The sequence below is a fragment of the Myotis myotis genome, unplaced genomic scaffold (genome assembly GCF_014108235.1).
Source record: "Myotis myotis isolate mMyoMyo1 unplaced genomic scaffold, mMyoMyo1.p scaffold_m19_p_2, whole genome shotgun sequence".
NCBI classification, from domain to species: Eukaryota; Metazoa; Chordata; class Mammalia; order Chiroptera; family Vespertilionidae; genus Myotis; species Myotis myotis.
This window is the reverse complement of record NW_023416324.1, coordinates 149,381,848-149,395,581: the sequence shown is the minus strand read 5'-3', so window position 1 is coordinate 149,395,581 and position 13,734 is coordinate 149,381,848. Positions and strand designations below refer to the sequence as shown.

The 13,734-nt window shown below is 44.0% G+C and overlaps 1 protein-coding gene across 5 annotated transcripts in view; it reads right to left on the bottom strand.

Annotated features, from left to right (window-relative positions):
- PHLDB2 (pleckstrin homology like domain family B member 2) overlaps positions 1-13,734 on the bottom strand; it is a 244,705-nt gene that overhangs the window by 115,575 nt on the left and 115,396 nt on the right. For all 5 annotated transcript variants that reach the window (XM_036352336.1, XM_036352337.1, XM_036352338.1 and 2 more), the window contains exon 2: positions 5,551-5,665. In XM_036352336.1, coding sequence (XP_036208229.1) covers positions 5,551-5,617 — 67 coding nt within the window. In that variant the 5' untranslated portion in view covers positions 5,618-5,665. The remainder of the gene's footprint in view (positions 1-5,550; positions 5,666-13,734) is intronic.

The following is a 13,734-nucleotide window of genomic DNA, read 5'->3' as shown; positions in this document are numbered from 1 at the left end:
GAGAGCTAATAAAAAATTATTATATAGCACCCAGCTCTGACTACAGATTTATCAGCACTCACGAGGTTCTAAATGATTGTCTGCAGCACTCGTTTCTGAGATACAGAGAGTGATATTTATAAGTAGTATAGTTCTTTTAGACTCATTGGAATTTCTGGCTGTTCTCAGGAACCAGGAGTTTCTGTGAATTAAAAATATGCCTAAAGAAGATGATTGCAATTCATTCACCGTGTTTCTCCAAAAGGAACAAAAAGAAAGTCTATTTAAAAGGTCCTCCTCTTGTTCATTTAAAGAGGTTGCTGCCCAGGATATTTGTATTATAATTATGAGATTGATATAAGAACTTCCAGAACTTCAACATGGGTAGATGTATGGATATTCCACACCTTTAATGTTAATACTAAAGTTAGTGTTACAAAAGGCTTAGCTTAGCAACCCAACAATGCACAAGGGGGAAGTTACCTATATTGAATGAATTGTGGATATGCTTAAAGGGTGTGTTTCCCTCTCGCTTCCTGATGCCTGCTAGCAGAGCTTTCTGTGGCTCTCCTTCTGTTTCCTCTCCAAAAAGCCCAGGTGAAGTCTGAGGACCTCTAACAACTGGAGTGCTATGGTAGGGGTGGGGGATCACCTCACTGCTTTTCATTCCTCTGGTCTGTTGAACATTGATAGACAATGCAATCAAGACAATTCCTGATGTGGTTGATTATTTTCCTGTTGCACAAGCTCTTATCCTATCTGATTCCTGAAGTTTATCAAAGTGACCATGCAGGTGGAAAATTTCTTACACAGGCAATTTTGAAGGATGCAAATGGTTGGAGGGCAACATTACTCTTAATGAATAATTCAGTGGTAATTTGTCATCCAAAGAAAGTTTCATCTCTCATGGGCTATTAGAATGTCATGTTAAATTCTCTATGACTTTGTAAATAGTTTAATGTTTTGATCCTATTGGAAATATCAATCTCTTGTCTTTAATTACAACTGCCACAATCCTCAGTATAACAAAGAAGGAGTGTTGAAGGATACAGATGGAAGAAGGTGGGTACATACTGTGCACCTTCACAGGGATGGCTCCTGGGCACCACAGACCAAGCAAATCCAAATCATCACCTCCCCCCACTGGCACCTCTTAACCTTCCTTCTTTGTTATATTCCATAACTAAATAAAGGTAACTTCTTATATTTAGTCTTCCAACCCTCCAATTTGGAAAAGGTCCTCAGTCTCTTATTTTTTCTCAACCTCTATTACTAATCTGTCCCCAAATCAAATCATTTTTACCTTTTAAACACCTGTCAATAGTACTCTTCTCTCCATCCCCTTTACCTTCATTTATCACCTGGTTGTATTCTTAATTCCCACTCCTAGAGAGGGCCAGGACCAAGCCTGGGTGTCAGGGGAGATGAAGTTTCACTAGTCCTGGGGCTGAAGGAACATTGGATGTGTGATAGGCAAGGCTCACTCAAGGCAATGGAAGATGGAAGGGCCTAAAGGCAAAGGTAAGATTCACACTTTCATGAAAGAGTCAAGGAGTATCAAATCCAAGACCCTGTGTATTTGGCCCAGAGAGGTAATGGGGTTTGGGAAGTTGCTGAGTGATTACTCAGTATTTGAAGCTTGCACTTATGGTAGGGATGTGATGGCCAGTGGGTCAGCAGTAGGCAGACACTGGAATTATAAAGCTTCTAAATTAGGTCTGTGTCTCAATAGCACTAATTAAAGTTTGTAATTATTATTATTTGTCTTTTTTTTTCTTATCTCCCCACTAAATTCTAAGCTTTGTGAGGTCAGGGACCATTATATCCCCAGAGCCTCCCACAGATTTTCATACATGGCAGACACTATAAAATATTTGTTGAATATGTGAATTGGTCTTGAATATTGAAAATTTAATCTAGTCACTTCAATCTTAAGAATTCTTCAGTGACTCTTCCATGCCTTCAGGATGAGATAAATCCAGAATCCTCAGTTTAGCATCTATATCCTATCTAATAATAGACAAACACGGTAATTAACTGTACCTCTGACACGCTTCCCATTGGCTAATCAGGGCGATATGCAAATTAACTGCCAACCAAGATAGCGGCTGGCAGCCAGGCAGCTGAAGCGAACAGGAGGCTTGCTTGCTCCAGTGATGGAGGAAGCCAAGGTTCTCCGCCTGCCGCTGCCGGCCTCTGAGCTGCACTCTAAGAAACAATGATGCAATTATAGAAGCTAAACAAACCCCAGAAACCTGCTTCAGCCTTCAGAGCTGGAGCTGCAACAGTGTTTCAATTATAGAAGCCAAACAAACCCAGATACCTGCTTTCAGCAGCCGAGGTCTCAGAGCTGGAGCCGAGTCTCAGAGCTAAAGCCGGCTCTCAGTTCCAGTGACAGCCATAGAAGGTAAATAAATCCCAGAATAAAAAAAGAAAAGAAAAAAAGGAGAGGTTGGGAGTTTCAGTCACCCGCCAGCCTGAAAACGGCCCTCAGCCCCTCACCCAGATTGGCCAGGCACACCAGTGGGGACCCCCACCCTGAAGGGGGTGTGACCAGCTGCAAACAGCCATCATCCCCTCACCCAGACTGACCAGGCACCCCAGTGGGGACCCCCACCTTGAAGGGGGTGTGACCAGCTGAAAACAGCCATCAGCCCCTCACCCAGGCTGGCCAGGCACCCAAACGGGACCCCCACCCTGATCCAGGACATCCTTCAGGGCAGACCAGCCGGCCTCCACCCATGCACCAGGCCTCTATCCTATATACTAAAAAGGTAATATGCAAACTGACCCTAACAGCAGAAGGACTGGGAATGACTGGTCACTATGACACACACTGACCACCAGGGGGTTGATGCTCAATGCAGGAGCTGCCCTCTGGTGGTCAGGGCACTCTCACATGGGAGGAGCTCTGCTCAGCCACAAGCCAGGCTGATGGCTGCCAGTACAGCGGTGGTGGTGGGAGCCTCTCCTGCCTCCTCAGCAGTGCTAAGGATGTCCGACTGTTTAGGCCTGCTCCCCACTGGCAAGTGGACATCCCCCGAGGGCTGCCAGGCTGCCAGAGAGATGTCTGATTGCCAGCTTAGGCCCAATCCCCCGTGGAGCGGGCCTAAGCCAGCAGGTGGTCATCCCCTGAGGGGTCCCAGGCTGCGAGAGGGCACAGGCCAGGCTGAGGGGCCCCCCTCCCCGCAGAGTGCACAAATTTTTGAGCACCGGGCCTCTAGTATGTATATAAAAGCCTAAGCAACCATTAACCATTACCATGGAATGACCAGAATGACTGGAATGTCCAGTCGCTATGACACACAATGCAGGAGCTGCCCCCAGCCTGCAGGCTTTGATTGCTGATGGGGCCTGCTGGCCAATTTCCCGGTGCCTCCCCACAACCAGCAGGCCCTGATCATCCAATCGGGGCTGGGCCCTCGGGCTGAAATGGGGAACCGGGGGTGGGTGTCAATGAACATGGCCCCTTTTCCAGGGAGTCGAGGGCTGGCTCCCTCCTCTGGGCTGGCAGCCAACCTCCTGAGTCCCTCCCCCTGGTCAGCAGGCCCTATTGGCCTGCTGCCAGCCCACCACAGTAGCAATTGGCTCCTCCCCCTGGTTGGCAGGCCCCAATCGTCCAATTGGGGCCTGCTGGCCAACTTCCTGGTTCCTCCTCCCAGCCGGCAGGTCTCAATTACCTGATCGGGGTTGGGCCCCGGGCTGGGACAGGGAACTAGGGGTGGGTGGCGGTGGATGCGGGCAGCGAGGAAAGGAGGAAGGGAGGAGGTGGGGAGGCAGGGAACTGTGTGGTGGCAGTGTGCGGGCCACGAAGGAAGGAGGAGGTGGGGAGGCAGGAAACCTGATTAGCCCTGATCGCTGGCTAGGCCAAGGGACCCCACCTGTGCACAGATTTAGTGCACCCGGCCTCTAGTTAACAAATAAACAAAAAATAAAATCATTTGGTTTCTCCAGGGTATGTTTCTACCTAGTGGCTTACCATTTCCTCTCTCCTCTTCCTGAAAGGAGGGGAAGTGTCAATCATGATATGCTTCCTGTAGTTATTTATCATGTTCATACACTTCTCCCCTCATAACCAGCAGCAGTCAGTTCAGGAGTCATGCTCTCCAGAAAGCTTTTCCCTATTTCAATCCCAGTCTTGGTTAAGCACCAAAATATTTCATATTACTGGATTGCAAATTTTTCTATTTTATCTTCCATCTCTGCTCAAGACATAAACTCCCTTAGGTAAGGGAGCTATGATGGTTAAACTTTCTTAGGCTATGGTGCCCAGCTGTTTGGTCAAAAATCAGTCTAGAAGTTCCTGTGAAGATATTTTTCGATGTGATTAACATTAAAATCAGTAGATTTTGAGAAAAGTGAATTACCTTCTGTCATGTGAGTGGTCCTCATCCAATAGTTAGGCCTTAAAAGCAAAGACTAAAGTTTTACAAAGAGGGAATCATCACTACAACATAGAAATGCTCCTTGAATTTCCAGTCTGCTGCCTTGCAGAATCTATAGTCAAGACTGCAACATTGACTCTTACCTGAACTTCCAGCCTTGGGGCCTACCCTACAGATTTAAGATTTCCAGCCCCAACAACCATGTGAGACAATCGTTTAATTCCTTAGAATAAATCTCCATCTCTCTCTCTCCTTCCAGGGTGGGGCAAAAGTAGGTTTAGGATTGTGAATGAATGAAACAGATTATTCTTGTATTAACATTTATGAATTTTTGTACTATTTTCCATACAAACAACTGTAGACCTACTTTTGCCCCATCCAATGTGTGTGTGTGTGTGTGTGTGTGTGTGTGTGTGTGTCTATTCTATTGATTCTGTTTCTCTGGGGAACCCTTACTGAGGCTAATACAGGAGATTTCTATTTTAACTATTTTTGTTTCTGTGTCTAGAACTTAGCGCAATAATTAAATGAAAATTTTAATCTAGCTTGAAATCATTCTCCCTTAATAAAGAGGACTTTGCAGTGCAGAGACAAGGTGCTGGTTTTAAGGAAATACTAATGAGGTTACCTGACACCAGGTTCCCAGCATATCCCTGAGCACCTCCTCCCCAACCCCGATTACTTGACCATCTGAGGCATAATAAAAAATAATGAGGAAAATATAAATTTTATGAGCCTATTTATTCAGTTTTGAATGCTGGAAACACATTATAAAGACTCAGCCAGCACAAGCCCTGTGAATTGGGAGTGATTGGATTGCAGCCTCGTCCCTTCTGAAAGCAGACGGCAGGATCAGCTTCTCTTCTAGAGAGATGAAAACCATGATGTCGTTCTCTGTTTGTTCCATCTACTCTTTTTTTGTGTGAGCTTTGATTTTTTAATGACTGATGAGTTACTGGAAAAAAAATTGCCATGCCAGCTGCTTTGGCCCGCATGCCATTCAGCATCTGGTTCAAACTCAGCATGTCTTCAGTGAGGGCAGCCAATCTTAGGCTGCCTTCCTGCTGCTTGCTGGACTCCTAGCTAAACAATGCTCAGTTATTCCATATGTATGGTAGACAGGAAATACTCTAAAGTCATTACTGAAAATCTTTGAGCATGAAGTGCACACCCAGGGAGTTCTCACCTAAGTGTTGCTCATCACTAGCTCCATCCTCCTGGGACTCCTCTTTCTGGGTATTATCCTCCTCCATCGGGATCTTCTGCTGAATCTCAGAGGAGGAACTGGGATGGGTGCCAGCCTGTACACAGCAAGAAAAAAGAAATATCACGATTGGGAAGCTGAAAGCCACGTGACCTCTGACAACTGACCGTCAACAGAATTACCATCTGAGGAACACTAATTACTTTGAATTTGAAAAACAAACATTCTGGGTCTTCCTATAATCTCACTGCTGATTAGCCTTTAGAAGGACAAAACTTAAACACCATCCCCACCAATCATCATCAACGAAAGCACACTTCTGAATAGATTAATTAAAGATTTGGGGGGAAAAAACAGCAACAAAATATGCCAGCAAACAAGCAGTGAACAACACTTAGCCAGTAAGAAGAGTCCATTTATCAGCATAGTTGTTTCTACTTGGGGTTTATTGTTGCTTATTTTCTAATTTTTCCCCCCATGCTTATTTACCAGCTATCCTATTAGGTACTTTGTATTTATTATATCTTTTTACAAAATTTCATATTATAGAAAAGGTTTAGTTAATGTCTTTGTTCTAAAGAGCTCTCCAAGGAGCTCTTGACTTGTCAGGCTTCCTACAGGTCTTATATGTCCAGTTTCTTTGTTTTGTTTTGTTTTTCTGCAGACTCAGGGATGCAGACTAGGGGATGCCCTACAAGATAATATGATCTCACTGTCATGCAAGGACTCCTATTTGCTGTGTTCCTGCTGTGTATTTGATTTTCACAATAACTCTAAGAATAAGTGCTATCATTTCCATTGTACAGATAAGAAACCTCAGGCCCAGGAAAAATAAGCAAGTTATCAAAGGTCACAAAACCAGTATGTACTGGTAAACTCCTTTTAAAATAACAATGCCCATTCCCTATTCAATTTTAAATTACTCTTTTTTTTTAATTAAACCTTTATTGTTCAGATTATTACAGTTGTTTCTCTTTTTCCCCCCCATAGCTCTCCTCCACCCAGTGCCCACCCCACCTTCTGTCCTTACCCCTCCCACTGTCCTCATCCATAGGTGTACGATTTTTGTCCAGTCTCTTCCTGCACCCCCACACCCCTTTCCCCCCCAGAATTGTCAGCCTGCTCCCTTTCTATGCCCCTGGTTCTATTATATTCACCAGTTTACTCTGTTCATCAGATTTTTTTATTCACTTGATTTTTAGATTCACTTGTTGATAGATATGTAACTGTTGTTCATAATTTTTATCTTTACCTTTTTCTTCTTCCTCTTCTTAAAGGATACCTTTCAGCATTTCATATAATGCTGGTTTGGTGGTGATGAACTCCTTTAGCTTTTTCTTATCTGTGAAGCTCTTTATCTGACCTTCAATTCTGAATGATAGCTTTGCTGGATAAAGTAATGTTGGTTGTAAGTTCTTGCTATTCATCACTTTGAATATTTCTTGCCACTCCCTTCTGGCCTGCAAAGTTTCTGTTGAGAAATCAGCTGACAGTCATATGGGTACTCCCTTGTAGGTAACTGACTGTTTTTCTCTTGCTGCTTTTAAGATTCTCTATTTGTCTTTTGCTCTTGGCATTTTAATTATGATGTGTCTTGCTGTGGTTCTCTTTGGATTCCTTTTGTTTGGGGTTCTCTGTGCATCCTGGACTTGTAAGTCTATTTCTTTCACCAGGTAGGGGAAGTTTTCTGTCATTATTTCTTCAAATAGGTTTTCAATATCTTGTTCTCTCTCTTCTTCTGGCACCCCTATAATTCAGATGTTGCTACGCTTGAAGTTGTCCCAGAGGCTCCTTACACTATCTTCATGTTTTTGGATTGTTTTTTCATTTTGCTTTTCCAGTTGGGCATTTTTTGCTTCTTCGTATTTCAAATCTTTGACTTGATTCTTGGGATCCTCTTGTCTGCTGTTGGATCTCTGTATATTATTCTTTATTTCAGTCAGTGTATGCTTAATTTCTAGTTGGTCTTTTTTCATATCCTCCAGGGTCTCACTAAATTTATCAGTGGTTTCTAGAAAATTCTTGAACAACCTTATAACTGTGGTTTTGAACTCTATATCCAGTAGTTTGCTTTCCTCCATTTCTGTCATTTGTGACCTGTTTCTTTGTCTCCACATTTTTTATGCTTCCCTGTGTTGGTAGAGTGGCTTGGTGTGCTAGGTGTTTTATAGGGCCCAGTGGCTCAGCCTCCCCAATTACCTGAGGTGGACACTCTTGGTGCACCCCTTTGTGGGCTTTGTGCACAGTCTTGTTGTAGTTAAGCCTTGATTGTTGTAGGTATCACTGGGAGGAATTGACCTCCAGGCCAACTGTCTGTGAGAATCAGCTGTGTCTATGGTGGGAGAACTTCTGTGCTGAAGACACCCCTCTGGGGCAAGACTTGCTTCAGTGGGGCTTTGGTGCTCACTGAGTCTGCCCCCTGAGTGTGTCCCTTATGGATCTGAGGAGTTGTAATCTGGATGGTCCCACTCTGACCACTGGGTACACTGGCTCTTGGATCTAAGGAGGTGCTAATTTAGCCTCTGCCTGAGGTTACCCAGCAGGGGTTATGAAGAGGTATGCAGATTCCCCTTCCTTGTTTGGGCTTTGGAGGTGCCCAGATGAGGCCCAGCTGTGAAGCAATGCAAGCTCCTGTGGGGCCTTGGGCCTTCTCTTGGAAATTCTGGGTCTGTTTGGCCCAGCTGCAGTTTGTTAGGTAATTTTCAGATTGCAAAGGGCCAGGGCATTCATATGCAAAAGCCTCTGCCGCAGCTTGGGTGGGGCGGGGTCTCAGAGAATCAACAGGGCGGAGCGAACAGCTATGGCTGATCCTCAGCCCTGCCCTAAGAGTCCTCGAGTCTCAGTGTCCCGGTAATCGCTGCAAGCACTCTGAGAGAAAGCCACCCTCAAGTTCCGAGTTCTGCCTGCTGCCAGACAGTCCAGTTTCTCCCCGTATGAGTTTGGGTCCCCAGAGACTTCCCGGAAGTGGAGTTCAGAGCAGTTGGGGGCTTGTGACTCCCTCCCAATTCAAAAAGACAGCCGCGTTCTCAGTTGCCAGCCCCTTTCTGCGCGAGCCTCCGTACCTCTGCACTTTACTTCCACACCTTCTCTGAGTCTCAGTGTGCTTTTCTCTTTCCTTCTAGTTGTAGAGGTTCCACGCAGCCAGCCTTCCTGTAGTTCTGGATGATGTCCGTTTTGTGTTTTAGTTGTATTTTGAAGTTGTTATGGGAGGTATCAATTTCCGGTGTTTACCTATGCCGCCATCTTGGTTTCTCTTTTAAATTACTCTTGATGTATTAAGGAGGATGGATTTTAATGTTGGAAGAACTAGAGGCATAAAGACCGTTATGGGTCTATACAATATTTGAGGGGACAGATGCTAAGAAATTAATTTAAAGCATTTGTTTAAGATAACAAGGTCCAGACTGTGATACATATGAGAGGTAAAAGTCATCAGGCCAAGATGATTTATTGGTACCGGGAGGTGAGTACCGGGGAGAGTCTGGTGTAAATATGGGTAAAGTAGTAGATGATGGTGCTATTATTTAAGAATGGAAATAGAGAGTGGAGGAGATGTGGAATTTTAAGGGGAATTCAATTTTAGATATGTTGAATTAGAATACATCCATAAAACATCCAAGTGAAGTTAGATATCATGGCTGAAGATATGTATTTGGAAGATATAGATATTGAGAAGTTTTGCTTTTCTTCAAAATGAGAGGCAGTGAGCTAACTGATTCATAATCTGAAGGAAGGTACAGAGGTAAATGGTAAAGATATACGAGAAAGGGGGACTAAGGGGGACTAAGTGATTGAAGATGATCATGGGAGAAGAAAGAGAGGATAGGGTCAAGAACCCAGTGGATGGTTGGCTTTGACTAGATGAAGTGCTCCTCATTCTAAGAGAATAGGTTGGGGAAAGGAGATGTGAATAGATGCCCATCTAGATCAATAGCTGTGTGTTAGGAGAGGTTGAGAGTAGAGGAATTCCATACTGAGGGCCTCACTTTTGTCAATTAATTATAAGGCCAACTCTTCCATTGAAAGTACCAACTTCAATATTATTTTAGAAGAAAATGCTGAAATATAGACTTGCATTGTTATATTAAATAGAGTCTTGAAAAATTTTTGTGCTGAAAATGCTGCCATCAAGAAAGTGAAAAGACAACTCAAAGAATGCCAGAAAATATTGCAAATCACATATCTGATAGGACTTGTATCTAAACTAGAAAAATAACTCTTAAAATGGAAAATGGGGCTTTTCTGGAGTGGCATTATAGCTGCTTCCTCTGGCACAACATACATTGAGAAGAAGAATGCCAGGAGCTAAATGTTTTATTTAAACCTGTGGTTGCTGCTCAGAAAATAAAGACAAAGTTAGTGGTTTATATGTTCTTCATGTAAGAGCAGTCTACTAAAGAAGAGAAGTAGCTGTGTTGTTAAGGCTGAGAAATTTGAAACAAATTTTCAGATGATACACAACTTCTAAAAATCCAAGATGGTGGAGTAAGTGGAAGTTGGACTCACCTCCTCCCATAATCACATAAAAATTACAATTAAATTATAGAAAAACCAACACAGAGAACCATGTGAAGAGTAGCTAATCAGAAGTTCTATAACTAAGGATATGCAGAAGAAGCAACGATGAGATTGGTAGGAGGGGCAGAGGTAGGAAATTAGCCCGCTCTGCACCCATGTGCCATGGTTAAGAATCTGGAGGAATATTTCAGCTGCAGAGGAGCAAGGGCTCTCAACCCTAAGCTGGGCTGTCCAGCCCAGAGCACCAGTGCTGGAAAGAGGAGCCCACATAATATCTGCTGTAAGACAGAAGGTTGATGGAAACCCAGGGACTGCACACAAAATCTTACTCAAAGGCACTCACCCTGGGCAGAGAGAAGATGGCTCGGCGCTGGAGTCATATAGGGAGAGACTGAATTGTATGGCTTCAGAGAGCTGGAGAGATGCCACCAATGTCTCTGTGTTAAGTCTCTTTCCCACACCACCTACTAACACCATCTTTACTGGTCTGCCACTCACCCAACAAGGCATTGGCCTGGGATCCACTCTGGAGTCTCCCTGAGGCCCTGCCATAACCAGTTTGTTCATGGCTGTGGGCTCTGTTGTCAGCAGCCAACCCAAGCCTGCATTGCAATCTTTCTTAAAAAACTCTTGAGGAATTCCGGGCAAGTTTGAGAGTGTCAGAGACACACAGGCAGAGACTGAGTTGTGTGGCTTTAGAGCAAGGTCCCTTTTCCTCAAACACCCAACATGTACCACTGATCCTGTGTGGAGCCCTCTCCCCACATGACATTAACTTTGGGAGCTCCACTAGCTCCACGCTGAAGTCTTCCTGAGGTCCCACCCTAACTGGTTCTCCCATAGCTGTGGGTTTTGCTGGTGGCAACCAATCTTCACTCAAATCATTGCGTTTCTTAAAAACTCTGGGAGAATTCCAAGTGGGCTAAGGGTGGTGCTGGAGATGCACAGGGAGAGACTAAGTTCTGTGTTTATAGGGTGAATACCATCTTCTTGCAAGCCCTATGGGTACCACTGTTCCTATGCAGAGCTCTCCCTCCAATGGCCAAAACTTAATGTGCTCTAGCCTGATAAACTTTACTGGCTCTACCCCAGCGATTCTCAACCTGTGGGTCGCAACCCCTTTGGGGGTCGAATGACCCTTTCACAGGGGTTGCCTAAGACCATCAGAAAGCACATATATAATTACATATTGTTTTTGTGATTAATCACTATGCTTTAATTATGTTCAATTTGTAACAATGAAAATACATTCTGCATATCAGATATTTATATTATGATTCATAACAGTAGCAAAATTACAGTTATGAAGTAGCAACGAAAATAATTTTATGGTTGGGGGTCACCACAACATGAAGAACTGTATTAAAGGGTCACGGCATTAGGAAGGTTGAGAACCACTGCTCTACCCTGATGACTCCCAGACACCCTGCACCGACACAAAGGTCCAAAGGCCAAAGGTGGGTGGCAAGTGGCCTCAGTGTACCCTGAGGCATTTGCTGAGTGCCTAAGACCATAACTGGCACTGAGCTTGAATCTACATTAATCTCGTGAATACCACTTGCCCTTACCTAGTGACTTGCCCTTACCTAGTGACTCCCAGAGAACCTAACTCATGCAACTTTTGTATCACCTGAGGTTTGTTCAGTGGCTACACCTTATAAGCCGCCAGAAGATGGCAGTGGGTCTCAGGGTGCCTTGGGCCTTTCGCTGACCTACCCCAGGCCAATATTGGTGGCAGCTGGCCTTGGTACACAGCTTGACTGCTCCCACATATTCCTAGGCCCAGCATGGGCAGCTACCAAACATGCATTACTTTGTGGCTCCTAACAGATAACCCAGGAACAGTCACAGACAGTGTCTGACATTGACATGCATAAGAATCCCTCCCAACAGGCCCCAGAACCAACACAATTAGATTGTGATGGCTGGATTCAGATCACATCAGAGCACAACCTAATTAGCTCCACAAGCAGCACATCCAATGGGTAGTCTTGGCAGGCACCACACCCAGCTGGGGCAAAACCCATTTTAAGGGGTCATCCCCAATACATACACTGTGGTCATGGCCAATCCTCATAGCCCAGATAGCCTGAGAGTCAACCTCATCCACAGACATACCAAAAACAATCAAAACTCACTTTCAACAAGAGGTCGCTAGGATCCCCAGAAAGGACATCGCTGGAGCACCCATCTCAGGTAAACAGGGAGACTGCGCCACTGGGCCCCACAGGACATGTATTGCATAAGGCCATCCTATCAAGACTGGGAGACATAGCAGATTTATGTAATACATAGGAACAACAGAGAGGCAGACAAAATGGGGAGACGAAGAAGCATGCCCCAAATGAAAAAATAGGAGAAATCTCCAGAAAAAGAACTAACTGCTACGGTGGCAAGTAATCGATCAGATATAAAGTTCAAAACAATGGTTATAAGAATGCTCAAGGAACTTGGCATTAGTGAGAACTTCAAAAGCACAAAAGGAATATAGAAACCATAAATAAGAATGAGTCAAAAATAATGAATACAATAATGAAATGAAAAACACACTAGAAGGAATCAATAGCAGATTAGACAGCAGAACAAAGAATCCAAAAAATTTATATGGGGCCACAAAAGGCCCTGAATAGCTAAGCAATCTTGAGAAAGAGCAAAGTTGGAGTTATCACAGTACCTAATATCAAACTATACCACAAAGCTATAGAATCAAAACAGCATTGTACTGCCATAAAAACAGACACATAGATCAATGGAAAAGAATAGAGTGCCCAGAAATAAACCCACACTTACATGGTTAATTACTTGACAAAGGATGCAAGAGCATACAATGGGATAAAGACAGTCTATTTAATAAATGGTTTGGAAAAATTGGACATATACATGCAAAAATAAATAAATAAAAGTATACCAACTTTTTGCACCATCCTATATAATAAAAGCCTAATATGCTATGTGTCCAGTAGTCCAGTTGTCCATTCAACCAATCAAAGTGCAATATGCTAACGATATGCTTGGCTGCTCAACTGCTTGCTATGATGTGCATTGACCACCAGGGGGCAGACAGTCAACTGGTCGACCAGTTGCTATGATGTGCCCTGACCATCAGGGGGTAGACACTCCGACCGGTAGGTTAGCTTGCTGCTGGGGTCCAGCCAATCGAGACGGAATGTGATGGGCCTGACACGCCATGGAGCCCTCCCGCAGTCCCTTCCCAGCTGGCCAACCCCCTGTGACCCTCCCTAGCCCCGATTGTGCACCAGTGGGGTCCCTTGGCCTGGCCTGAGCCCTCTCGCAATCTGGGCTGAGGGACACCCCCCACCCCCTCTAGTACACAATTTCATGCACCAGGCCTCTAGTATACAATAATAAATTCAAAATAGATTAAAGACTTAAAATGTAAGACTTGAAACTATAAAACTCCTGGAAGAAAATGTAGGTAGTAAACTCTCTGACATTTCTCTTAGCAATATGTTTTTCTGATATATCTCCTTGGGTAAGGGAAACAAAAGGAAAAGTAAACAAATGAAACCATATCAAATTAAAATGTTTTTGCACAGCAAGGGAATCAATCAACAAAACCAAAAGACAGTCTACTAAATGGAAGAAGATGTTCATTACTGATGCATCCAATCAACAAGGAGTTAATAC